This window comes from Vigna umbellata, chromosome 1 (assembly GCF_029865625.1).
Source record: "Vigna umbellata cultivar VRB3 chromosome 1, Vumbellata_1.0, whole genome shotgun sequence".
Lineage (NCBI taxonomy): Eukaryota > Viridiplantae > Streptophyta > Magnoliopsida > Fabales > Fabaceae > Vigna > Vigna umbellata.
This window is the reverse complement of record NC_142165.1, coordinates 91,492,720-91,520,481: the sequence shown is the minus strand read 5'-3', so window position 1 is coordinate 91,520,481 and position 27,762 is coordinate 91,492,720. Positions and strand designations below refer to the sequence as shown.

The window sequence follows — 27,762 nt, the reverse complement described above, 5'->3', positions numbered from 1 at the left end:
TCATTTTTAACGTGTATATAATGCTATAATGGAAGGAAACATAGATTCTTCGTCTTTCTCTCAAACTCTCACTGCCACTCAATCATCTTTTATATACAAAAACCCTATTCCTCAATGCATCGCAAACCATTCAGTCTATACAAGCAATTGAATCAAGGGTTGCTATCAAAACACCAATAAGATGAGCCACGACGATGATGAGAAACACTCCCCAGTAGGTGCTCCTCCCCCACAGGGTATCTATCTATCTATCTATTTTAATTTAAGTTACTTATTTTCTGGGTTAATAGCTTTGGGTAATAAAATCTGATTAACGGTCGTTATGTTGTGAACACTATATGTGACTCAACAGCAGCAAAGGACCCTCACACTCCACCGGTTTACCCGCCGCTAGACGGTGCTCCACAGTACGTTCAACAACCTCTTCCACCCAACCAAGAAATGGGTTGTTTTGAAAAATGGTATGTCTCATTTTATTTTATTTTTGTTTCTTACCCAATGATTCTCAAAATTATTCTATGTTTTTAAGGACTTAGATTACGATAATTCAGAATTAATTATTTAATATATGATTATAGAAAAAAATTAATATTAATTTAAAATTTCATAATACTATATTTACTAGTATATTAGTTTGTACAATGTCCATGATAAATAAATATATTTCGAATACTTAAAATTTGTAACGTATAATTTCTTTTATATATAACGTAACATTTGTAACGTATAATTTCTTTTATATTTTGTTTTCATGATACATAATTCTCTGTAAATCAAATTTAGTTTCTCTATTTTAAAATAGAGGCATTCAATGAGATCGTTCAAATTAAAAGTTTGACATCTAACATTTTAATATCAACTCCTCTGCCACTCCAATTAGTTTAAACATCAACAAAACTAACACTAGTACACTCAAGGGATATGGCCTCGGTTATTTTCGGTTATAGACACCGGTTTTCTAACCGAGGCATATACAGACGAGGTAAAAAGTTTATCTCTTTTTGCCTCGGTTGTGACCCGAGTCGAAAAATGATAGGATTTTGCCTCGGTTTCTACTGAACCGAGCCAATATCTTGGATTCTACTGCCTCGTTTGAGACCTGAACCGAGGCAGTATAGTGATTTTCGATTTTCCAAGCCGATGACCTCCATTAACATATCACCTTCCATCAGATCACCTTCCATCAGATTAACTTATTATCATTTTCTCTATTACATCTTTATTATCATTTCCGCTGTTGCATCTTTCAATCTCAAACTCTATGAAACCACAACCAGAAAAAGAGAGCAAAATCTCACAACCAGAGAGAAAAATATCCAGAGAGGCTAAAATCATATTCAGATTCTTTCATAAATATAACAGGATCATACAATACAAAAAAGAAAACACAAAAACGAAAAAATCCTTAAGCCCGTGCTCTGCTCCTTCTTCACCTTCACCTGCGTAAAATGGAGCCAACAACGACGACTTTGATGAGCAACAGCGGTCCGACGACTGGCCTCGGCTTCACCGTGAGGTTGCGAACGGCCAACAACCACCGCCAAAAGCCACCGCCAATAGCCGGGCCTTCAGATCTGTAGATCTGAGATTTTTCACCGCCAAAAGCCACCGCCAACAGCCACCGCTCCAGAGACGGGGCCGCTTGCTCTTCACTCCAGAGACGGGGCCGCTTGCACAGGCGAGGTGGTGGTGGCTCCTTGTAGCGGCGGGGCAGCGGCGGGGTTGCTTGCTCTTCGCTCCAGAGACGCAATGGCAGGTGAGGTAGAAGCTGCACTCGAGCTGTCGCCCAGAACGAGGTGGTGGTGGCTCCCGGCAGTGGCGAGGCAGCGGCGAGGCAGCAGCGGGGCAGCGGCGGGGTTTTCTCGAAGTGGAGATTGGAACGAGAGAGGGGCAGCGGCGGGGTTTTCTCGAAGTGGAGATTGGAACGAGAGAGAAGTGAGATTGGAACGAGAGAGAAGTGAGAAAAATAAAAGGAAAAAGAGGTAGCTGCTAGGTTTTCTCGAAGTGGATCAGTCCAAGCCCAAGATATATGCCTCGATCCATCTGTTAACCGAGGCAGTAACTTTTTCACCTGAGGTATATACCTCGGTCCATTCTGTTAACCGAGTCAGTATGTCTTTTAGACACCGGTTGTTTAGCAACCGAGGCATATAATGATTTAAAAATTACAGCCCTGCCACCGCGTCTAATACGCTTCGGTTCCGAAAAAACTGAAGCATAATATACGAGTTAAAAATGCAATTTTTTACTAGTGTAAATTAGCGTATTTTTAAAATTTACACAAACTAAATTCATGAGTTTAAAAGTAGATAAACTAAAATCAAGTTAAATGGAATTAGCAAAAAGAAATATTGAAATATAAAAGTTTTAATAAGAAAAATATTTGTTAAATTGATTCTACTATATGACCGTCTGGTCAGTTTAAAATCGATGAGTCACACTAATCATAAATATTTGGTAGATGGCGGGAAACATAAACCAAGCGGTCACCCCTAAGCAACAATTAGGATCGAGGATGATTAACTTAAGTCAAAGCACGACCATTACAAGTTGGATCGTAATTAAGTTGACGCTAATCCAAAACCCATTCTAAAATCTATAAATTCAAGTTTGAGGTAGTATGGTAGGTTAGTTACATATGGTTGAATCTTTGTTGACTTTGACATCAGAGTATTACAGGTAACCTCCTAGTACAACCGAACGGAGTGAAGGACGAACAATGAACAATGTAAGGAGTTGGATAAACAAAACTTAGAAGATTGTTAACCTCGACCCATAAATCAAAAAATTCATCTAGAATTCGCTGAAGGGCAATCAGACGATCATAACCTTAACCAAGGTGGAATACGAATAGAAGAAATTCAGCGTGACACCCTTTTTGCCATGGAAGACTCGCTCATTTTTCTTGCACACGGCAAGCTTGAAATGTTTGGGGTCTGTTGTTGCCCTAACTAGGTCCACTATACCAACGAATTCCTCCAAGGATTGTCCCATGATGAAGTGAGACACATACTTTTCAACCTCATAAGGAGCTCAACCGTACCCTAGAACGGGCGGGACCAACGTGCAAGATTCAGTCCACTCCTTGGTTGTGTCTACTTCAATTGTAGCAACCTAACCCACGTTGGCTCGGGTAGTGGCATTATTGATATCTACACCCATCGTCGCGTCACTCGAATCCACCTCCTGCTCGGTTGATCCAAAGATGGAAGACCCGACCAATGATACTGATGACGCTAATGACACCGATGAAGCCAAAGTGCTATTGGCATAACCCCAACCTCCCCTTCCTTCAAACTCCTTAGAGGAGATAGCAGAACTGTCAACATTATTATCTTTAAAAGAAGAAGTGTGCAACGCTCGGTTCCTACAAAGAAATTGGAGAGAAATGGTGAAAAGGACGTTGAGCGCCCCTTCATTTATAGATGAAATGGGCACTCCAACGAACCGATCCTGACCGTTAAATGAAGGAAGATATGATGATTCGTACCTCACGATCTTTCGTTTCAAGAGATGCACGAATCATAATGTGTCACGTATCACACTTCCATCGGTTGTAACTTCTCCCAACCGACACATCCCTAGGATAATATTTAATGTGGTTACTCACTACAAAGTGAGAAAATCCTTTTTAACTACAAACCCCTTCGCACATCAAGATATGCTCGAGCTTGGGAAGTCTGTGTATTGTATGACTGTCTGGTTACACTAGTCAGGAATATTTGGTAGACCGGTCGATCGGATAACATGAACAAAGTGGTCAGCCCTAAAGAACAATTAGGATCGACAATGATTAACTTAAGCCCAAACAAAATCATTATCAGTTGGGCTATAATTAGGCCAATCCAAAGTCCATTGCGAAATTTATAAATACAAGTTTGAGGTAGTGTGACATTTAATATGCGTTTATTGCTAAGACTGTCAAATATTTACTGATTGTGGCATAAATTATCTTCTGATAACGTCCAAATGCGATTTAATGGAGTGAAGAACGAATGGTGACCAGTGCGATTGAATGGAGTGAAGAACAAACGGTGACCATTGTAATGAGTTAGAGAATCACTATGCCAAAAAACGTTTTTTATACCTGTTAAAAATGACTTTTTATACCTGTTTTTGAGCGGGTATAAAAGTAGGGGGTATAGAAGTATTTGTTTTTCTATACCGATCCGAGAGTAGGTATAAAAGAATGGTTTTACACCTAATGTTCGTAGAACAGGTATGGAAAATCTCACATAAAAAGACTTACTTTTATACCTGTCAAAATTAAAATAGGTATAAAAAATGAAACTTTTTTAATACCTATTAGAGTCATAACCGGTGTAAAAAGTGAGTTCTTTTAAAATGCAGATTTGCATGTGCTACTATCCATATCAATCCCAAAATATAGTCTAAATAATCTATAACGAGCAAAATAATCAATATATTTTCTATTATTAACACATCTAAATTGTTTATAAACTCAATATTATATTTACCTAACAAAGTTTCTAAATAATTTTACCTAACATAATTGCACAAAAAATAGTTCCTAAACTCAAAATGTAATATTAAATAGTTCCTAAACTCAAAATATAATCAATATATTTTCTATTATTAACACATCAAAATAGTTCCTAAACTCAATGTTATATTTACCTAACAAAGTTCCTAAATATTTTTACCTAACCTAGTTACACAAAAAAATAGTTCCTAAACTCAAAATATAATATTAAATACATCTAACCATCTACAAAATGTTAAAAAAAATATCGCCTACTCCTCGTGAACATCCTGTTACATGTACATTGAAACTTGTAAAGAACTATTAAATAAGATTGATACTATGTACTTCCAAGACAAATAATATACGTTTTCTACAAATATTATCAAAATAATATAAAATTATAAAGTAACAATGACCATGATCAATTAAATAACTAAGAAAACATATCATAAACTACTAAATAATAAAATAACACACGTCCAGTACTAGAGAACTAAAAAACTACACAGGAATTTCCTCCTGTTATGTGAAAAATGCTACAACATAGAACCTATATACAAAAATCAATTTTCTTAAACACCATAGGACCGTAAGAACTTGCAATAAAGAATAACATACACAATAAGCTTCCCAAGACTTGACAAAAAAGTCTTTCTTTTGTGTCTTGTACTTGTACTGTTAGTATGAACAGACTATTTTCCAAGATAGTTTGTCTGTCCAGAATCTACGATTGTCTTCAAGCAAGCGACATCTTCGTTTTTCATTATTTGGGTACCTTTGTCCAAACATTACATTGCAACATACCTCCAAGATCATCCATATGTGAAAAATTATGGCAAAATTTCCAAGATTTGGACAACATTATTGAAGACTGGCAGGCATATACATTACTTCAACAACCAATTATATTACTCTGTTGAAAGAAACGATGGATGTTAGATCAATACCATACTAAACTTTTTTGGATAATAATGTTCGAATTATATATAACTAATAATTAGCACAAAATATAGCAAAATGAAAAGTTGAAAGGTCAGTTATGTATTCGTTTAAAGAATATTGGACTATACAATTTTTTGAGACCACAGGTTTGACAGTGGTTTGCAAGAAGTTTTAACTGAAGACAAATTTAAAAAAGAATGGTCACCATTAATTTACCTGCACCTAGTGCTCTATTATTTCCAATGCATGTGTCTAAGATAATTCTTGTGGTTCGAAAAATACTGAGCCACATGAATAGGACTGATCCTAAAACATATCACCTAATATATAGCAAAGCCTAACTCTTTCCTTCTATAATCATACAAAAATTCAGCACGTATATCATTCTCTGCATAACCTACATGAAAGCCAAGAAATTCATGAGCACGTCAAGGGGAACAAAATAGCAGTTAGAATATATGATCTATTATTATTACATGAATAAATTTTCCCTGTAGAGATTTTCTCTAAAACTTTAATAAAATCCATGAGTTTTATTAAAGCTTAATGCAGTAATTAATGCAATAATTAATTTTCCTTTTTCAATATCCCTCTGGACCAAATAAAATTTCCTATCAAAATTTCAAAACTTTTAACTAAATAATTAGAACAAACTTTTTACTTTGGAATCTTTAACTATGGTACTTGGAATCTATAACTAGCTATACCAAATATAACAAAATTGACGCGCTGAATACGTCCATCAAAAAGAAGAAATTACCTTATGAGGAAGTAAGTTGAATTCCAATCTTATTAATTAAAGTTTTTAGTAAATGTAATTAGCAGATAACTCAGTAACAATATTCTTACGGAAGGTGGTGTAGCCAGTGTGCTTCCATTAGCTTGTTCTCTTACTTTTAGTTCCTTCTCAACTTCTTTTCTCTTCATCTCACTTTGGCGTAAGAGACCAACAAGTTCTTTTATTTGATCTTTCATTTCCCTTAACTCCATGTCCTTCTCCCAGAGTTGGCACCTATTGTCAACACACAAATTCATAACAGTATACAATATCACAATTGTGCTTTGTTCAATTAGAAAATTGTTTAGTTATCTTATTTATAGAGAATTGAAGAAAAAAATATAATTAATTATAGAGAGAAAAGGTATAGGTCAAAGGACCTAGCATGTGCAGCAGAATTAAACATATATTGAAGCAAATTCTTCGCTTCTCCCAATGAACGCAATTGATTCCAGCGTCCACGATTAGAGATGGCTCTTTCTCGTTCTTCTGCCTCAGAAAGTTTAGAAGGTATTGCAACAAGTGAATTAGATTATATACTCAGCATGTTCTCAAGTGAAGCTATTCTGGTCATTCTTGCATTTGGTGACATGGAGGATGCCCTGGGAAATACAATTTTAAAAGCAGCCAGGAAAACATATGTTATCCATCATATCTTCTATGCATCAGTACCTCAAAGATCAAATATTTTTGAGAACTTAAGAGGAAGACTTGACAAATTAAATTAACTTGTTTTCAAAAGAAATAGTACCTGGCAAATCCATTCTTTCTTGGAGGACTGAGACCCTTTGCAGCAAACTCATTTACTTGCTTCAGCATGGCTAATTCATCTGCAAGGGCATCATGTCTGAAGATTGAGCCATAGTATTATAGACTATCCAATATAGATCAATCAGAAGCAAGAAGCAAAAATAAGTACTGGACGTGTGTTACATACACTTGGCTCTGTTTCTCATACTCAAAAAGTTACCCTAGATTCAAATATCATTATTTACAAGAGATATTCATAATTCTTACCATATCAGCTAATTCTCTGATAGATGAGATCTCCATAAGAAAGTCAATTCTGCAATCAAAAGAGCTAGAAGTAATATCCTAGAAGAAAAGTCAATAGTCAGCTTAAAATTGATAAGCTTTGGTACTTTAAAATTGATGCAGATTTGTGTTATAAGTGATCCCTAACCCAATACATGTAAGAAAAAAGAATCTCCATATCATCATACCACAAACACTCCATGATTCTTTGGTACATGTATATGTACATTGTCGACTATAATTCTAACAAGCAGTGTGAATTTCACGATTGGAAAGAAAACATTTACCATATTGGAAATATTGATGTAAAATACATGCTTTCTTTCTCAACAAAAAAACTTTTAGAGGCTTAAAATCAACCTCAAAGACTGGAGTCAACAAAATCATTAAAAATAATATAGCACATGAAAAGTTAAACACCTGTAATAGACTCAAAATCCAACATATAAAACCCTAAAATAATCCTCTATAATCTCAAACACCTGTAATAGACTCAAAATTTTCGTGACTTTATCTCTTTCAATTCTCCACGAGAATTTTCATTTCTATGTTCAGCTTCTTGGTTTAGCACACAAACAAAGACAACTTACCCATATAACTAACACAATTGCAGTCCAAATTAGAGTCTAAGAGCAAAATAGGAACATTTTTTGTACCTCCAGAGAGAACATCTGTTGTCGTGGCTGTTAGTTGTTCGTCTTTGTTCCACTGGTCTTTGTACCTCAACCACGGAAATCGTTATGCCCCACGGCCTACCGTCTTCCACTTCCATTCCCTCCTTCCTCTTATTATTCTTGTTTGGCCGCGAAATCTTAGCGAGGTTGTGGAACTTCACAAATCCGCGCAACTTTGCGGTACAGAACGGGACTCAGAACGTCGCCATCTCCGTCAGCCTTGCCATGGATTCGGCGCTGCACACCGAGACAAGAGTTCTTTCTTCTTCGTTTTCGAATTCACCGCCACCGTTAGTTGGCTGAGGTAAGAGAGGAGCTAGGCTAGGGTTGAGGTCACCGTCGTGGACGCAGGAGATGTTGCGGATCTAGGCTAGGTGGCTACAATGGACACTGAAACGAAGGATAAGAGAGGAGAACGAAGGACTAAGAATGAGAAGGAGAAAGAAATTGCATAATTCAAAAGAGAAAATATTAATCTACACCGGCTATTAGGTTAAGAGGGATAAAATAAAAAAAAAATTATACCTATTTGAATCCTAATCGGTATAAAATATTTGTATTTTTTTTACTATAATGCCACCATACTACTTTTTATACCTATTTTTATTATAACCGGTGTAAAAAAGTTTCTTATATTTACAAAATTGCCACCACACCACTTTTTATAGCTGATAAATTTTAAAAGATATAAAAAATAGCTATAAAAAGTATATTTTCCACTAGTGAATGGAACTTGAAAGATGATTAACTTCGACCCCACAAACTCAAACATTGATTAAATCTAATTAAACACAAATTAAAGTTAAACATTGTATTTGTAAGAAATATAACAACACCTTAAATATTAATTATCTATAAATAATAATGCATAATGTATTTCAAAATATAATTTTATCATAATATATAAACATATAACAATAACCATATTTAGCAAGTAGAGTTTATTTTATTTTCTCATACAAGATAATTGTTAACTACCGACAAACACAATCTGTCAATAACATTAAAAATATGTTGGTAATTTAAGTTTATCAACATGAAAAAAAATTGTTGATAAAATATTTTTTAATAAATATTATTGACGGATGCAAAACACATTGGTAATTACATATTACCACAAATCCATATATAAATATCTATTCTCGGATTCTGACTCTAAATAATCATTACTGATGAATTATGGTCGTCACTAAAATATATCAATAAGTGTCACAAATACTCTTTTTTATTTTCTTTCTTTTTTTTTTCGTCTTCTCCTCCTCCTCCTTTCCCAGCCTTTTTTCTTATTGTCATCGTTGTCACCATTGCTTTTGCCGCCTCAACTCATGTTTCTATTTTCCTCCTCTTCCACCTTATTCTCCAACTTCGACAGTGATTGTTGTCGCGTTGTTAATGTGCTTTTACCGCTAATGTCACACCTTTGACATCCCTGTCGAAGCTTCGCCATCATCGTGTTGTTATTTTTGACTTCTCTTCTTCCTTTTCATCTTCCTTCTCTTTTTCTTATTCTTCTTACTCATCATATATATATATATATATACTATTTGTGTGTGGAATATTTTTTTACTAGTTTTTATCAACACAATGCATTAAATCAGGTAAAGGATTTTTTAATTGACATATTTGTTTTATTTTGTGCATGTAAATAAAAATAATTTAAAAAACATCAAATAAAGAGAATAAAAAATATTTCATTTTTTAATTATAATTTTTTTATGAATTTTTTTTCTCGTAACTTTATAAGTAGCTTTGATATATTGTTATTGTTATTTCAAAATTTGTTTAATTGTGATATTAGTTGGTAAGGAAAATACAAGTTGATATTGTTTTATTTTGCAGTATAATTGAACTTTGTTGTTGTTGCAAGTGCGACTCATTCTTTTAAGTTCCAAAGAGGTATGTATAGTGATCCAACAAAAACTATTTGGTTGACTCATTAACATCGATGTCATCAAGTCAATACTAGAAATGTTAATAAATGTTTAGACTTTTATTCTAATTTATGTTTCCACAAGAATAGTAAATTCTTATGATAAATATAATTTATGTGGGTAAAATGTTTAATTTATGGATTAATTATATGATGTTGTACGAGTTTATATTTCACATTAATTATAAATGAGAAAGTTAAACACTTTATAAAGTAAAATATTTATAAATCCATTGTTTTATTTATTTTTTAGTTGGAAGTAATGTATTTTTTTTTATATAAGTTGGATTTATATCTCAACGTTATATCTTCTTAATGAATTTGTTCTGATGTATATATCGATCCATTAACATCTATGAATTTAATTTTATTATATTTATTTAAATCATTACAAGTTACTCAATTTTTTCTTTCTAAATATATTGTTTTTTCCTTTCAATCAATTAGTTTTATTTGTTAAGAATTACTTTTTTGAACAAATTCTAAAATATGAGATTATGAAATCAATGTACATTGTCTTATATACTGAAATACTAGTTTCAAAGTTTTTTTTTTACATTTTAAAGAAAATTATCTAATATTTACTAATATCAACTTAAAGAGAGGTAAGAAAAAATATTAATATTTTTACAATTACTCAATCTAACTCCAATTTCTCAATTTAAATTGTAATAATGTTATGATTGAATCATTTTATGAGATAGATTGAGAAGATTTAATACGAATGAGTAAGACACAATTTAGACAAATTTAAATTTTTCACTCACTCAATGTACTCGTTTGTGTTGGTTGATTATTAGATACTTTAAAAAATTATGATACTGATAAATCATGAGTCAACTCATTTAAGAAGTTACAATAACATCTCTATCATATGCACAGAAACCCGAAGCCGTATGCAAGCTACTAACACGGTTCTGCACAAACTCGATGCCTAAACATCTTTAAAAAAATTCAAAATAATTGTATATGCCCCGGTTTCATTCACAACCGAGGTCGTATCGCATTTCCGCACCGGCTCCAAACTAACCGAGGTCGTATCAGAGACTTTTATGCCTCGATTTCCATGTAGACCGAAGCATATACACTTTAGACACCGGTTCTGCAAAAGACCGAGGCGGTATCCCTTGGTCAGTCTGACTCCAGACAGCAGCAGAGATCAGCAACAACAGCAGGTGAGTTGCAGAGGGTTTTATGCCTCGGTTTTGTTCATAACCGAGGTAGTATCGTGTATAGGCACCGGGTCTTCCAAAACCGAGGCATATTAGACGCGTTCTAAGACCGTTTTTTTACTAGTGCATAAATCTTAAAATAATTAAATTATGAGTCTCATTTTTATATATGGTTCAACTTTTTTATTTTTAGATGATGTTAGAGTCATATTGACATATGTAATATTTTATCATATTTTTATAAATTTAAATGATTTTGTTCTTTATCTTATATTTTTAAAATGGATTTAACTTTGTTATAGTCTCTTTGAAGTTAAGAAATAAAAATTAAAAACTTTTTTAAATAAACATTTAATCTCTGATGTTTTACAAATAAAATGATGATAATTAAATTTTCTCATATTGTGTGGGTAGAGGTTGACTTTAACTTTTTCTAACGTAAAAATGTTTGACATGTTGAAATTAATTTATTTATAAAATATTTCGTAGAACTTCTTTCATAGTTTTTTTAAAAAAAATATTTCTAATTTACGTGTAAGTGAAATTTTAATTTATAGAAAAGTTTCTTGAGTTTATTTTTTTTACTAAAAAATGTTGATAGAAAACTTGTTCAGATAAATTTAAAACTTTTCTGTAACAAATTATGATTGGTTTAACACTCTCTACAGAAATATAATGCCTTATTTATTCTGTCCTTGTATTTTATTTTTTCATGTGGCTCTGTTAATATTAATTGTTTTTCAGTTGGCTCTGTCAATACTTATTGAGTACTATTTACATTGATTTTTGTAACTTTTTCCAGTTTTATTTTATTTTCCCTACCTTTATTTCTTATTTTAAAATAAAGAATTTAAGACTAATATAAGACTACGCTTAAAAATAGTATAATTTCTTACAGTTTTACCAAACTTTATCCCACAGAGTCTTTCACAAACAAACCTCTAGTAAGTTCCGCTTACAACAGGAAAAACATTCTTATTACAACTCTATTAGTCGTTTTAACAACTGACTTTACTCATTAAACAATTAATCATAATAATAGATACATAAAATCACATATATTCTTCTATCATATATAATTCATATAATACGTTTCCAACCACATATTCTGCAAGTTTCTCGTTATTATAATAAAATAAAATGAAACATAAATTCTTTCTTATTCACTTTTTCAATGATTATATATGATTTCTCATTAAATAAATACTTGTACACTTTTCAAAATAATAAAGAGCCTGTTTTATAAGAAATTAAAGATAACAGTGTTGTGGTGGGTTGATTCGAATCTTTATGTTAAATAATAACTGAGTGTTGAGGGATGAGAAGAGACAGAGAAGGAAAGGGTCAAAAAGTTAACGGAAAAATTTGAAAGGTACTTTAAAAAAGGAGGCAGGACATAGTGGAAAAACAGCGTCACTCAACGGGAATATTATGTAGGTTGTCTTGATAGAAAAGATTTGTTTCAAATATTTATGGTTTTTTCCTTAGTCGGTTCAGTTCAGCGAAAGAAACAAGAAACTTCCTCAACCCTCTCACCGCCGTTGAATTCTCTTTATATACAACACAATAAGCTTTTTCTCTTCCCCGCATAGCAAACTATTCACTCTCCTTGGTTCGTTTCCATCAAGTCTCATCTTCAAAAACACTCATCAACATGAGCTACTACGATCACCAGCAACAGCCTCCAGTTGGGGTTCCTCCCCCACAAGGTATTCATCTATCTATTTCAATGCTTCTTACTTAAACCATATTTTCTTCTTTCTCTTCAAACCCACTGGGTATTCTTCAATTATTCAATTGTTTTTATGTTGTGATCTGTCAATACTTTTTAACTCAACAGGGTATCCAGGAAAGGATCCTTATCCCCCACCAGGCTACCCAGCTCAAGGTTACCCTCCTGCAGGCTACCCTCCACCAGGCTACCCTCCACAAGGCTATGCTCCTCAGTACCAACAACCTCCTCCCAGGCAAGAAACTGGTTTTCTTGAAGGATGGTATGCATCTCTTTCTCTTTCCAGCTATTATGTGTTGGCGCTGCTGTTTCTTTTCTCTTTTGCTTTATCAAGATCCTTGTTGAGAAAAACACAAATTTCACACTGGGCCGGAGATCATCTAGGAATTTAATTAGGTTTTTAGATTTTAGCCTATAGGTTGGACTGAAATTAATTTAAACTTGTGTGATGGGTTTGTATTTGTTTGATGAATCTGGAGATAGGAGTCAAAGATTCTAATAAATCGTGATTCTTTTGTTTGTTTCGAAATTTTTTTTGTTAACTTTTGTTCTATCTAGTATTGATACCCGTGAATTGGAAAAAATTGACACAAGCTGACATTGTCTTCTGTTGCAGTTTGGCCGCACTCTGCTGTTGCTGTTTACTTGATGCTTGCTTTTAGGTCCTGAAGACGTGATTGGTTGCTGATGCGGTGCCATTGTGGGAGGCATATTCTGAATTCTGGTTTATATATGTTCTGTTAATTTAATATTAGATTGGTGTCGATGATTACTGTATTTACATGTGTTACGGATTCATTCTTAGCATAGTTATCATTATCTTTCTCTGATGCATTTTTCTTATCTACTAGTATGAATTAAACAACTTTGTATCTTATAACAGATAAGATTTGTTTTACTTTTTCACCAAATCTCATGAACAGCATAAAAAAGTAATATATTTCAATTTCATTTATCGTTTTAGTTCTATTAAAAAACTTAACAAATCTTTCTAATAGATCAAAGTATGTTTCATTGATATCAACTGCACAATTACCCACAAAATTAACCACTTATTGATTTATGAACTTTAAAAGAGAAACTGTGAAGTCTATATAAGCTAATCAACTTACCATGAACACCTTTATAGTACACAGAGACATCAATATTTACAATGTCAACATCTCAAGCTTGATTTATGAACTTTAAAAGGAAATGTGAATACCTTTTACTTTTATTTAAAATTTTCCATAAATTATTATTAATAATATTAATTTTAAAATAAAAAATATTAAAAAAAAGTTAATAATAATAATAATTAATTATATTTTATTTCTATTAATTTAAATTATAAAATAAAATTATAATCTAACAATTTTATGCATTAAAATATTATCTATATATTTATTAAATTATTTAAAAAAATCTTTAAGTTTATAACCCTTCAATAATAACTTTACTTTTCTCTCATCATCTTCTCCAATTTATTTATTCATTCTTTTTGTTTTTGAATCCAAACAAACATGTGGAAGCATTAAGGATGTTTCATTATGCACTTCTAAGCTTTTCATATTGTACTTCTAATTTTTTAAAATACTCTTAACTAATTAGATAATTATTTATTAATTATTTTTTTATTTTCTCAACGAAACATGCACCTTTGTATTCTTTTTCATTTGTATTAAGAAATCATACACTTCAGTATTCCATTTGAATTGTACTCTCATAATCTTTTCTCCTTCTTAATATTTTTTTCTCTCATTCTATTTGATTTATTTTGGTTGAACTTTTCCTTTTTTAGCTTATATCAATTGTTATCTTTTAATTTTTTAAAATACTCTTAATTAATTAGGTGATTATTTATTAATTTCATGTTTATTAATTATTTTTTCATTTTCTCCTGTCACCAAACATGCACCTGTGTATCCTCTTTAATTTGTATTAAGAAATCATACATTTCAGTATCTCATTTGAATTGCACCTTTCATAATCTTTTCTCTTTCTTAATATTTTTTTCTCTCCATTCCATTTGATTTATTTTGGTTGAGGTTTTTCTTTTTCAGCTTATATCAATTGTTATTTTTGTGAATGAGTGTGGTCTTCCGAATTAAAAATATTTGAGATGAGTTGTTAGTGTTTCACTCCAGCTTGGATGGTAGTTCGAACAAACTTTGCAATGGTACAATTCTGATACACTTGGGATGTTTTGTGGTGGTGTTTCGAGTGCTTTTTTTGGTGTTTTTGTTGAGATACAGAAGACAACAAACATGATCGAATATGAAAATCAAAAAATAAGAACATCGATTATTGAGATCGATAAATCAAATGTGGACATCCAATGTAAATTTTTTCAAATTTTCACATCCGATTAATGTTTTATCTATATTTAAATTATATTTCTTATTTATTTAATTATTTTTATATTAATTTATAATTATTTTTAAATTTATGCATGAGTTTATAATGTAATTATATAATTTTTAGTTAATATAAATTTAATTATATGAATTTATTAAAATTAATAAAATTAATAAAATTATTTTAGAATAAAAAACAACTTATATATCGAATATGAGAATTCAATATATTGAATGTTTTCATTATACATAAATATACCTATACACAGAATGTGGATATTTGATGTTTCGATTTTATGTCTGATATTCAATTTATGTTTAATATTTTACATAAAAAAATTATTATATTACTTATATAATTATTTTATTAATTTAAATAATTATATTTAAGTTTATGTATTGATTTTATGAATTTATAATTTAATTAGACAATATTTAATTGTTAAAAAATATTTTTTATGAATTTTTGAGATTTAATATAAATATTTTAGAAAAAATAAAATTGTTAAGATAAGATTTGTTTTTACTTTTTCACCAATTTCATCAATAGTTTTAGTTCTATTAAAAAACTTAAAAAATCTTTCTAATATATCAAAGTATTGATATCAACTGCACAATAACCCACAAAATTAACCAGTTATTGATTTATGAACTTTAAAAGGGAAACTGTGAAACATATATAAGCTAATCAACTTCCCATGAGAAACTGTGAAACATATATAAGCTAATCAACTTCCCATGAACACCTTTATAGTACACAGAGACGTCAATATTTACAATGTCACCATCCTCAAGCTTGATTCATGGAGAAATGTGAATATCTTTTACTTTTATTTAAAATTCTCCATAAATTAATAATAATATTATCAATTGTAAAATAAAAATATTAAAAAAAGAGTTAATAATAATAATTATTATAAATATAATAATAATTATAATTATAATAATAATTAATTATATTTTATTTATATTAATTTAAATTATAAAATAAAATTATAACTAATAATTTTATGCATTAAAATATTTTTTATCTATATATTTATTAAATTATTTAAATTTTATTTTTAAATCTTTTCAAACATGTACAAACATTAAAGTTGGGACAGCGGACAACAGGACCTCAAGCACTTTAAGTTGCGTGCTAGTTCCACTGTAACTTAACCTTGGTAAAAGGAAATTTACAAAAGAAATAAAAGACTGTCGTTAAAATGTTTCAACAAAATACAAAAACTCAATATATGTTGAAGTTAAGAAATATTCAATATATGATATGTAAAGGCTATGAAGTTAAGAGGACATGCAGATATGAGGAAATTGAAAAAGAAAATATAGAATACTAATGACTTATAAAAAAATTAATGTAAATACTGTTATAGTTATTTATTTTATGATGTATTTTTTATTAGAATTTGATTATTATAACTCCAATCAACATTATTCTTCCTTACTTCTAACTCATGTTATTCTTGATAATTTTATAAAAAATATTTACATTTTCTGTTATCAAAAGCGAGATTCACGTAGAAGTATAAAAAGATTATTTTAAGTAGGTTTTGATTCGTGTTATATTTTGTTATTAAAATAAATTCATGATGTTCGTATGTTCCGTGTCATCTCAGAATACATCATGTCTTCCCTTATAAATAGGATTGTGTTTGATTAACAGAAAGCTATTTGACACCGCATCTACACACCCATATTTTCACCTTAATTAATAATAATCAACATCATAAATATACATTGGTTTCATCGTATATTTATCTCAAATAATCAAAGAAGAAAAATAAGATTAACATACAAATTGACGCTTAACGTCATCCTTGCAAAAAGTGGCATTTAATGGTACCTTGTCACCACTAAGAATTAAACCATTTGTAAAACTGGTGTTTATCGGCACGGCCCGACACTTAACACTTTGAAGCAAAAATGCTCTCAAACTTACAGTGTAACCTGACGCTCAATGCAAAATTTGATATCGTTCAACATTGTATCATATGACAACAAAGACATTTTTGTGATTCTGAGGGAACTTAAACATGTTCCATTACTCAAATTGGTAGTTCTCTCTTAATGCATTGGTTCAAAACAATTTTAAAACATTTGAACTTGTACCGAATAACATCAGTTGAGAGGCAGCGGTTACACGAAATTCGCATAGCGCACACACACTTGTGCGCTGTGCGAATTAAGAAAGTTTTTGGTTTTAAAAGACGTGACAGAAAGGCAAAAACCATCTTCTGACACATGAAAATAACCAGAAAAATACTGGAGAATTCAGAAGATGATCAGGAGACCTGTCAAGATATCAAGACTTCACTTTCTGCAAGGAATTGCTGTAAAGAGTACGTTTGAGATGTCTAGGATAGGCTAAATTTTCTGTTCATTGGAATTGGTTGTATGACGAATTATTAATGTAAATTTTCTGTGCAATATATGTTTCTGTTCTTGTTCTTTTCTTGACTTAATCTTGATTATACGGAAGTATTGATCTTCTTAAAGGTTCTGTTGTACTGGGAAGTATTTTTAGAACCAGAAACGTAAGAAAAGAAACTTAAAGTAACTACGCTAGGAATGACTTCTGTGCTTTTGGTCATTCTCAACATCTGATTTTATGCTAAATTCCTTAGATTCTAACTTTCCTCAATCAATCACAAACCAACAAAAATTTCTCGAGCATGAATCAATCATTCAATTTTAATCAATCATACGTACTAATCAAATTCATCCTAATAACTTAATTTGATTCTCAAAAGAAACGTGTCACAAATAAAATCAATAAAAATAAACAAAAGAATGAACCCAAATACTTACAAGCAAAAATAAAATATTAAGTCTGTTAATGAAATATAAGAAAGAAAATATAAATTTTTCTTTTGCATTTAACTAAAATTTTATCCTAAAAATATTAAATTATTGAAATATATTTTTGTATGAAATATTTAAATGGTACATCCTTTGCCAAGGTCCTGTGACGCGTTCACTAAAAAAAATCCTTTTGTAGCGAATTATTTATTAAGAAAAAATAAATAAGCTTAACACAAAAGCGGAAAAAGATATAATATTAACTTGGTCCAGAGCATCTACCATTATACCTACAATGATTGACCATACCATTGCTATCCATTATGTGGCATAGGAGTTACATCTCGTATAAAATTTAATAGTATACCACTTCTACGAATAGCTCTTAATGCTGCATCTCTTCCGAGGCCAGGCCCTTTTATCATGATTTCTGCTCGTTGCATGCCTTGATCCGATACTGTTCGAATAGCATTTCCTGCTGCAGTTTGAGCGGCAAAAGGTGTTCCCCTTCGTGTACCCTTGAATCCGCAAGTACCGGCGGAGGACCAAGAAATCACCCGACCTCGTACATCTGTAATAGTCACAATAGTATTGTTGAAACTAGCTTGAACATGAATAATTCCCTTTGGTATTTTACGAGTATGATTACGCGAACCAATACGTACATTTTTACGCGAACCGTGGTGGATCACATATCTAAATTTGTCACACATCCCAATATAAATCAAAATCATACTTTAATTGCATGTGACCACTCAAAAGCTTAAATTAAAGAGGATCCTTAAACCAAGAACCGACAACCACCCACTCACAAGCAATTATAAAATCTTACACAACAAAACATTACCCACTGACACGAAAAATAACATTTTACTGGATTGTTCAAAACATCACTGAACCAAAATGGAAAACCAACATAATGCGACAAAAATCTTAAACCTTACAACAAAAAACCAACCATTGATTAAGAATACAAACCTAACCTATGCGATGATCAATCCTTCGAATTTCAATGGAAAAATGAACCAAATGTAACATACCATGATAATCTTGCATTCAATTTCCATGAACCTTCTAAATTTCACACACAAGTTTTTTTTTAAAACCTAAATAATCAAATTAATTCCATGGTTATACATGACAAAAATGACATGTCATTCAGTGTTCAAGTATACAGTTTTTCATTAAGTACTTAGATAAAGTTATGAAAAAGGATTAAAATGAATATAAATTACAAAGATTAAGAGTTAATTAAACATTAAAAAAAATAAATCTCACATGAATAATTAAACATTCGAAAAAAATAAATCCTTCGTAAAAATAAAGAGCAAAGAATATTTAAGTCTAAATTTTATCATAAATTTTATATAAATTTTTATTCTTTTATTTTAAATTTTGATGTGATTGGTAAATAATTAATAGGCTTCTAGTTACCTTTATTTGAAAGTAGATTTTAGTTATAATGAGACAACTAAATATTTTTTTCAACCTGCCGCATTAATAGTTGTATGAAAATTGTTGATCCAATAAAATAAAGAGGCGTCACTATGATGATGCTACAAATCTGTGTTGAGTATCCATCCAACACAGTTAGTAGCTGATGAGACAGAGCCTTCGGATTTCTCTTCAGTTGTGTCGCAATTCAAGAGTCCCATGGCGGCTTTGTCTTCCACATCCCTTCCAAACCTTCCCAAATTTTCATCCCACAAATTCAATTTCCACCCACAACAGCTACTCAGTTTACGCCCTCGCTCCCCAAAATCGAAGCCAAACAACCCCTTATTTTTTACCAGAGTCCCAACCTCTACATGCGAGCGCTGCAACGTGTTCAGCGAGGAACTGATCGGAAGCGTGGCGGAGGAGGAGGGTTACAGCAGCTCCATGGACGATAGGCAATTCGTGCGTTGGTTCCGTGAGACGTGGCCGTACTTGAGGGTCCACCGTGGTGCGACCTTCGTTGTCATCGTTTCCGGTGAAATTGTTGCTAGTCGTTACTTGGATCCCATTCTCAAGGTACCTCCAAATATTTCATTTCTTTTTATTTTACTGGTTCTTTCAGACACAGATAAATGTATCAAATTGTTTTTTGGAATGTATCCTCGCAGGTATTATATGAGAGAGAAATATTGCATAGTCTGGGATCAAAATGTGTTTATGATCTTAATCAGTTTGTGTGACTCATACTTCAATGTTTCTATGTATGAAAAAGAATTAATAAAGGGTGGTGTGATGGAGAGATTAGTTGAGACTATGATGGTCCTGGATCGTGTGATAATTTCTCTTAGGCAAATAATCCTGGGTAGGATGATGCAAATTTCCTTTCAAGAACTTAATTATATATAAAATTGTTGAATTAATTAATTTTCTTAAGAAGGAAATATTTTCTAGATTAATCTCATACTTAGCTCCGTAATGTGCGTGCAGGATATAGCCTTTCTTCATCACCTGGGAATCCGGTTTGTTCTTGTTCCGGGGACCCATATGCAAATTGACAATCTTTTGCGTGAGAGAGGTGAGTCATACTTGCGTCACAGGGAAATGAAGCCATGATATGAATATGAATGGGTGCTGGTGGCTAGTTTTCTTAATGTAGTGAAAGTGACTATTTTTTATGATCTTATGTTGATTGATACATGACAACCCCACTAGAGAGAATTGAAATTTCAGCTGGTGTGAATGAGCATTGATTAGTGATGTTGCTATTTTGTAGGGAGAGAACCTAAGTATGTTGGTCCATATAGGGTAACTGATGATGAGTCTCTAGCAGCTGCAATGGAAGCAGCTGGGAGAATAAGATTGATGATTGAAGCGAAGCTTTCTCCTGGACCCTCCATTTGCAATATTCGTCGACATGGTGACAATAGCCGTTTGCATGAAGTTGGTGTCAGTGTTGCAAGTGGAAACTTTCTTGCAGCCAAGGTTTGAATTCTGTGATTCAATTTTCTTCATATTATTTGGAGAACATGGTTTCTTTTAATTCCTTTGTTCTGTTGTTGCGGTATCAATGAGATCCCAATGTTATCCCCCCTTTTTTTTGGCTCAATTCCTAATCTTCTAATTTCATTCGAATTTTAAAAAAGACCCCTAGTTATTAGTTTTTCCAATTTAGTCCTTTAGTTTTTTAAAAACATCAAATTTGGTCATTTTTCCAATTTAGCAGCTTGTTAGTTTCCTGCTTGACCATGAATGGTGATTTAAAAAGAATAAACCTAAGATCTTGGTGGATTGAGAAGAAGATTAGCATATGGTTGGTTGAAAATTAAAGGACCAGCGAGCAATCAAAATGACCAAATGGGATGTCTTTAAAATACTAAAGGAATAAATTTGATGTTTTTAAAAAACTAAAGGACTAAATTTGATGTTTTTAAAAAAATAAATTACTAAATTAGAAAAACCAACAACTAGGGGTCTTTTTGAAAATTCGAATGAAATTATAGGACCAAATTAGGAATTAGGCTTTTGTTATTCTGTTTTCTGCTTCTGTCACTGTTTTAGAGCAAGTCCTTTTAAACATTTTGTTTGGCAGAGAAGAGGGGTTGTCAAAGGAGTTGATTTTGGGTCAACTGGGGAGGTTAAAAAAGTAGACGTTTCTCGCATGCGTGAGAGGCTTGATGGCAACTGCATTGTTATTTTAAGCAACTTGGGTTACTCCAGCTCTGGAGAAGTATTAGATTGCAAGTATGCTTTAGAACCTCTGATAATTCCTTTTTACAACCTGGTCATTCTTGATTGCTTCGTGACATGTATATTCTGTTATACAATGTTTGTAATTTTGTATTTTTAATCTGCTATATTTTTCCCTCATGCTCTATTATTATTTGACTATTGTAGAAAGCCTCAATATTTTATGTTGTTCATATTTTCAATTGGGAGGTTAGCCATGGACCAACCGGGAGGCTGTTGCCTCGTGACTAGGTCAAAGGTTCTAGTTGTTGTTCAGCCTCTGCTCTCAAGTGAGTACGGCTTTCTAGATTTTACCATTCCTAAAAAACCATCATTGAAGAAGCTTACTGTCTATCATCAGTTATGTTTCTTATATCAATACCTTGGAGAATACTGATATTTTTTTTTTTCAGGGCTAGATTTTAAAGGTTGGAGTTAGACATAGATGGGAAGAAACAGCTTCATGCAGAATGTGTTAAAATAAAATCATAGAAAGTTAGTTTTTTGAAAAAACAATAAAAAATACATTTACAAAGTTTCACAGTTATTCAGTACGCAAAATAGTTTATTATAGAACTTGACACCTTGTGGAATGTGAAAACAAAATACTGAGGAAATAATACAGGTTTTTGCTAACTATTTTGTTTGTGAATCAGATTTACCCTTGTATCAATGTGTTCGATTTATTGTTCTTTTGAATGTTGCTATATAGTACTTGGACGTGATCCAGCAGATAAAAGGAAATGCTTGAACACTGGACACTGATGATTTGTTTTCCACAGTACCTATGAAGTTGCAACAGCTTGTGCGTTGGCAATAGGAGCAGACAAGCTTATATGCATTATGGATGGTCCGATCCTGGATGAAAGTGGACACCTTATTCGCTTCTTGACTCTTCAAGAGGCAGACATGCTAATCCGTAAACGGGTTGAACAAAGTGAAACAGCTGCTAACTATGTCAAAGCTGTTGCGGAAGAAAGTTTCAACACACTTAATAAATTTAATGGGGATCCGCGGAATGGAAATCCGTTTTCAGGACTTCATATTGCAACCTTCCATAATGGCGTTGGTTTTGACAGTGGGAATGGCCTTTGGTCTGGGGAGCAGGGTTTTGCTATAGGAGGTCAGGAGTCCCTAAGTCGGACGAGTGGTTACCTGTCAGAGCTAGCTGCAGCAGCTTTCGTTTGCAGAGTAAGTTGATGATTCAACTTTTCCTTCATGCCATTGGTTATTTAGGTCTACATTGTGCTTTAGTATCTTCAGTCACTGAAAGTCTAAAGTTTTTATTTTCATTGCATCTTGTTCTGTTCAATTATGGCAGACAGGTTTGTTTCATTATTTTTTGCAAACCAAATAGTTTTAAAAAACTTGTCAAGTGACTGATTTTTATAAATATGGACACCTCAATGTAACTATTTTTTTTTTATAAACTACCTGTTTTTTCCAGTTATTTTTCCTATCACTTCATTATCATACTGAAATTCCTTGAGAAGCTGTTTTTTCAAATAAGATGGCAGTGCTTGAAATCCCAGTTAATATATTGCTAAATATAACTTCTGTCTGTCAGGGCGGTGTTCAAAGAGTTCATTTGTTGGATGGCACTATTAGTGGAGTTCTATTGTTGGAATTGTTCAAGAGAGATGGGATGGGGACAATGGTGGCTAGGTAGGCAAATTTTGTTTATCTCTGGATTATTTTCTTCTTATTGTTATGATATTTTCTCTATTACTTGGTAACTAATTGGTGATAGTTACAGTACTATGGTAGGTTGTATCCTTCATTCGATGAACTAAACTGTTACGTTTCTTGATTATTTTCAGTTATTGATGTTAATAAATCATAATTTTAGTTTGCATTCCTGTGGATTTTCTGCTAGAGTCACCACATCGCATTGGTTATACCATTGAGAAGCAAACTTTTTTGTAGTTGTCTATGATCATTCTCCTGTTTTACATTTTAAGGATAGATGAATTAGTCGAAATATATTAGTTATAAAGAGAGTAAACTGGTTAAATTCAACCATTCCATGCCCATATACTGCACCCTTGAAAGAAATTTTTGCCTGCCTTTATTTTCAAACCCCAAAAATTAATTAATGCCAAAATGATGTTCATGGGATAACCATTTCTGCTATTGCCTACTAGCATAAACTATGTGGCAGATTGCCGAAGGTGTTATAGATGATTGAGGTCTTTTTTCTTCTTTATCTAGTTATGTTTTCTTAAAGCTTTTTAATCTTCATTTGCTTGCCTTCAATTAATTTTTGCAGTGACCTTTATCTAGTTATGTTTTCTTAAAGCTTTTTAATCTTCATTTGCTTGCCTTCAATTAATTTTGCAGTGACCTTTATGAAGGCACCCGGATGGCTCAAGGAACAGATATTTCTGGAATTAAACAACTTATCCAGCCTTTACAGGAGTCTGGCATATTAGTTATGCGGACTGATGAAGAGGTTCGCTCACTTTGCTTGATATCTTCTTCATAGCTATTGTAGAGGCCACATTATAATCGTCAATGGGGCTTTCCTTAAGTAGTCCCCTACATTTTGACCATTGTCTGTTTATAGCTGCTTCAATCGTTAGGGTCCTTCATTGTTGTGGAAAGAGAAGGTCAAATAATTGCTTGCGCTGCACTTTTTCCTTTCTTTGAAGAGAAGTGTGGAGAGGTTGCTGCAATTGCAGTATCCCCTGATTGTAGAGGCCAAGGACAGGGAGACAAATTACTCGGTATGATATGCTAGTATTGCCTCTGTGGACTGACATTCTTGTTCTTAATTGATAGAGAACCAGTCAAGTGATTCACTATTTTGTAATATCTTGAAATTCCATGGCGATTTTATTATTGTTTATTCTGGCTTGTATCTGGTTTTTTTCATGGGTTAACATTAATAAAAAAAGTTTGAAACTTTGAATTATGACTACTGTTCCCTTTTGCTTCTCTTATCAATTCGTTCCTTTAGGGTCGTCAAGTTTTTACCTTTCATTTCAATCTTCCATTCATTTACTGTGGTTCTACAGAAGTTCCCAACATAGTATAAATTATTAATGATTTAAGGACTCTTTCAAAGTTTTCAATGCCTTTTATTTTCTGATACATAGAAAGGATCCCGTTGTTTTTGTACTTCTAGTGTACACTACTTTTGCTCTCATATTTCAGCACCACAGTTTTAAACCCAGAGTCCCAGCCTGACCACTCGACCAAGTTAAATGTAAACTGGTCTGATTAAACCTTTTAAACTGACATTCTAAAAATGTCACTGACCGAATGGGCCTATACTGAACTGTCAAGACCATGCAACATGGTTTAACAGGTTCAATCAGTCCTAGGTTAATATTATTGTGATGAAACCAAAAGACAGGAAATGAAGATTCATACTTCGACCTGTGGTTGGTTACGGTACCTGAAACTGTCTTTCTGATACCAAGCTACTGACACGTGAATTGGTACCGAACTGTCCATACTGTTTATGGTTAATCTTGAACAGGTTCAACCTGTCCAAGTCTATATTATATATTATGTGATGATAGCCTGAAACTTTTAGAGAGGACATAGGATTACTTCAAACCAACACTCTTTAAGTACCTCTCGAACTACTATGCCAAGTTTGGCTTTTATTTTTGATGCACATGTAATTTATGTTGTTTTCTAAGTTAAACTGTTAAAACAAATTGAACATGGAGTTATACTTACCGTTGAATCAATCAATTAATCAATTTAAAGTGTTATAAATTTAGATGAAGTTTTTAATACTTTCATATAGTTCATGGTTAATTTAAGTAACATAACTCACTTTTTTTAGATATTTATGCACTGATGTGCATTGTATTTGTCTAACATGTTGCTACTTACATACGTTTATAAGCGTAGACATATTAAACCATGGTTTAACCTTAAATTTCTCACTTTGCCATTTCAATCGCTAATTTAATTTTGAAAGCATTAAGTTTTGGGAAGTTCATTTGTTATAATAGCAAACGTCAACTCATTCATCTTGATATTCCTTACTACGGGTATTCGATCTAAAAGCATAAAACCACACTCCTCTTCCTTTTTTTGTTATTCTTTTCCTATTTTGTCTTTGAAAAGTAGTGAATCCTACTAGGCTTGTAGGTTCTTGTATATGTTTAGTGGCTGACTAGTTCCTTATGCAATTCTCCATGGATCAGAAATTGTTTGCAAATATCAGACCATAACGTATAATTTCAAGGGGAAAATTGTTTCCGATTGCATTCAGAAACTACTTTTAGGGTGTAGTGTGAAGTCTATGCAGTGCATGGTAAACCATATTTTTGAGCTGCCGTTTAATTATAATCTTTGGGTGCTTTCGTTCATAATAGTATTTATCTCATGTTTTGCCTGTATTGTTTAATGTTACGATCAAATGTAACAGATTATATAGAGAAGAAGGCATCATATCTTGGATTTGAAATGCTTTTCTTGCTTACAACTCGTACAGCAGATTGGTACGTACGTTGGACATCAAACATATGTCAATATATTTATCTAGAATCACGTCATTTTCTTCTTTCAGTGTATTGTTACTTACTGCATGCTCTATCTTTTCTTGGATGCTGCATATGGTTTGTTAACTCCATAAATGCTTTTCTAAAGTCAATGGATTCATAATGTGTTAACAGGTTTGTGAGACGTGGATTTTCAGAATGTTCAATTGATTTTATTCCTGAGAAGAAAAGGAAAAAGATTAATCTATCCCGCAAGTCCAAGTATTACAGGAAGAAGCTTCTACCTAATAAGAGTGGAATTACTTTTGGTAGCAATTTTTCTTCCCATTAGCATATCTTTTTGTTCACTGGGGAAAGGTTAGTTAGATAAAGCGTTTGGCATTTTCTTAGAGTGTAGGTAATAATCTCATAATTATATGTTTTCTGGAAAATCAATAGCTATTACAAGTTTTCTACCTCCCAGTTTTGTGTTATTTATAGTTATTTAATTTCCAAATTAAGAGTTTTTTCTCTCGCAAATCAGTTATTGAATAATATTGATTTGCTATATGTTACATATATATGAACTGATTTTTCTTGTGATAAGGAAATTAACACAGGTGAAATAATGAAGAGAGGTAATTAAATAAAGCAGGATTTACAAAGTTCAATATTTAAACAAATACTTTACTAACAAAGGACTCTTGGAGGTTTATAAACTAGAGACTTGACCTAAATGGGAAGTCTGTGACTCAGCTTTCGGTCTGCAATATCCATTGTTGAAAGTGAAAGGGTTTTAGTGTGCATGTTTGTTGTATTAGTATTATAGCAGTCTGGGGTATCAACCGAAGGCAAGCACACAATTTATGGTTGTATAAACTATAGTATTGCCATTCAGCACAGCGCAATCATCCTCATAACCAAAATAATTTTTTACGTACTTTTTTGTTATTTTTTTCATAAGTTCTTTATTATAATTATTCATTATTTTTAATTTTATAGATTGATAATTTGAAGTTTTAAAAAAATTAGTGTTATTGAATAATGTTTGAATAGTTTTTATATTTAATTTATTTGTTTGTTAAATTATGTAGATTGATATTTTAATTTCTAACTAGTGTATTTATAATAATGTTTAGTAAATAAGTGAATATTTTAATTGTATTATAATAAATATATATAATAAATTGAAAGAATAAAATATTATTGAGTAAACTCTTATAATCCGTTTAACTCCTAGTGAATCGAGTTATGTTACAAAGTTTCTTAATCATTAACAAGTAAATTGGGTTGAACTAACTTAATTTTAGCTCAACTATGATGAATAACTCGTATGAGTAATTGAGTCACTTTCACACCTCTAAATAATCTAATGTCATCTTTCACCTTTGTGACTATTACTCTCTTTACTTACATTGTCATTAGGTACATATTTTATTTTAAATTGTTAAACTTATGAGCTTTATTATTTATAATTATAATTATTAGATAAGTAACTTTTTATAAGGTTAACCATGTTCCTGAATATGATATAGGAATGTCAAAATGGTGTAGCCTGTCGGATTCGACTAATCAACCCGATACGAAAAAAGTGAATCGGATAACGTATTTTAACCCGTCAGTTCGGAGAAGTCCAGCACAACATTGATTAATACATAAACAATCCGCAACCCGTTTTATCTATCAGTGATTAATTTGTGTTGGATTGTTGTTATCCAATTAAACATACATTGTGAACCCTTTCATTATGTAACGGAGAGTTAATCACAG

General features: G+C 32.1%; 2 protein-coding genes and 2 long non-coding RNA genes across 10 annotated transcripts; 3 read left to right on the top strand and 1 right to left on the bottom strand.

Moving 5' to 3' along the window:
- On the top strand, nt 1-10,014 carry LOC148206795 (uncharacterized). The gene is made up of 3 exons (XR_015786477.1): nt 1-236; nt 353-461; nt 9,755-10,014. It is a non-coding gene; the product is annotated as an uncharacterized LOC148206795 (long non-coding RNA).
- Nucleotides 4,912-8,402, bottom strand: LOC148206796 (uncharacterized). Of its 3 annotated transcripts, XR_015783742.1 has the most exons (7): nt 7,898-8,402; nt 7,224-7,301; nt 6,958-7,036; nt 6,587-6,808; nt 6,278-6,440; nt 5,645-5,825; nt 4,912-5,399 (listed from the first exon to the last, which is right to left on the bottom strand). It is a non-coding gene; the product is annotated as an uncharacterized LOC148206796 (long non-coding RNA). The 3 variants fall into 3 exon arrangements; XR_015783740.1 differs by having other exon boundaries at nt 4,912-5,825; nt 7,898-8,401; XR_015783741.1 differs by having other exon boundaries at nt 4,912-5,825; nt 7,224-7,272; nt 7,898-8,400.
- Nucleotides 10,015-12,449: 2,435 nt separating the features above from the next.
- Nucleotides 12,450-13,579, top strand: WIH1 (cysteine-rich TM module stress tolerance protein). Its single transcript, XM_047291315.2, has 3 exons — nt 12,450-12,726; nt 12,858-13,011; nt 13,366-13,579. Exons 1-3 carry the CDS (start codon nt 12,672-12,674, stop codon nt 13,409-13,411), a joined length of 255 nt encoding a protein of 84 aa, XP_047147271.1. The 5' UTR covers nt 12,450-12,671; the 3' UTR covers nt 13,412-13,579.
- Nucleotides 13,580-19,421: 5,842 nt separating this feature from the next.
- Nucleotides 19,422-26,532, top strand: LOC124819748 (putative amino-acid acetyltransferase NAGS2, chloroplastic). Of its 5 annotated transcripts, XR_015783737.1 has the most exons (11): nt 19,423-19,900; nt 20,312-20,399; nt 20,598-20,806; nt 21,414-21,565; nt 22,333-22,741; nt 23,118-23,215; nt 23,891-24,002; nt 24,117-24,276; nt 25,717-25,826; nt 25,941-26,013; nt 26,188-26,264. XR_015783737.1 is itself a non-coding variant. In XM_047291318.2 (10 exons), the coding sequence occupies exons 1-10, from the start codon at nt 19,541-19,543 to the stop codon at nt 26,342-26,344; spliced, it is 1,818 nt and encodes a 605-aa protein (XP_047147274.1). In that variant the 5' UTR covers nt 19,426-19,540; the 3' UTR covers nt 26,345-26,532. The 5 variants fall into 5 exon arrangements, 2 of the variants coding, with proteins under 2 accessions (XP_087960883.1, XP_047147274.1); XM_047291318.2 differs by lacking the exon at nt 25,717-25,826 and having other exon boundaries at nt 19,426-19,900; nt 26,188-26,532; XR_015783739.1 differs by lacking the exons at nt 25,941-26,013; nt 26,188-26,264 and having other exon boundaries at nt 19,422-19,900; nt 24,133-24,276.
- Nucleotides 26,533-27,762: the final 1,230 nt, after the last annotated feature.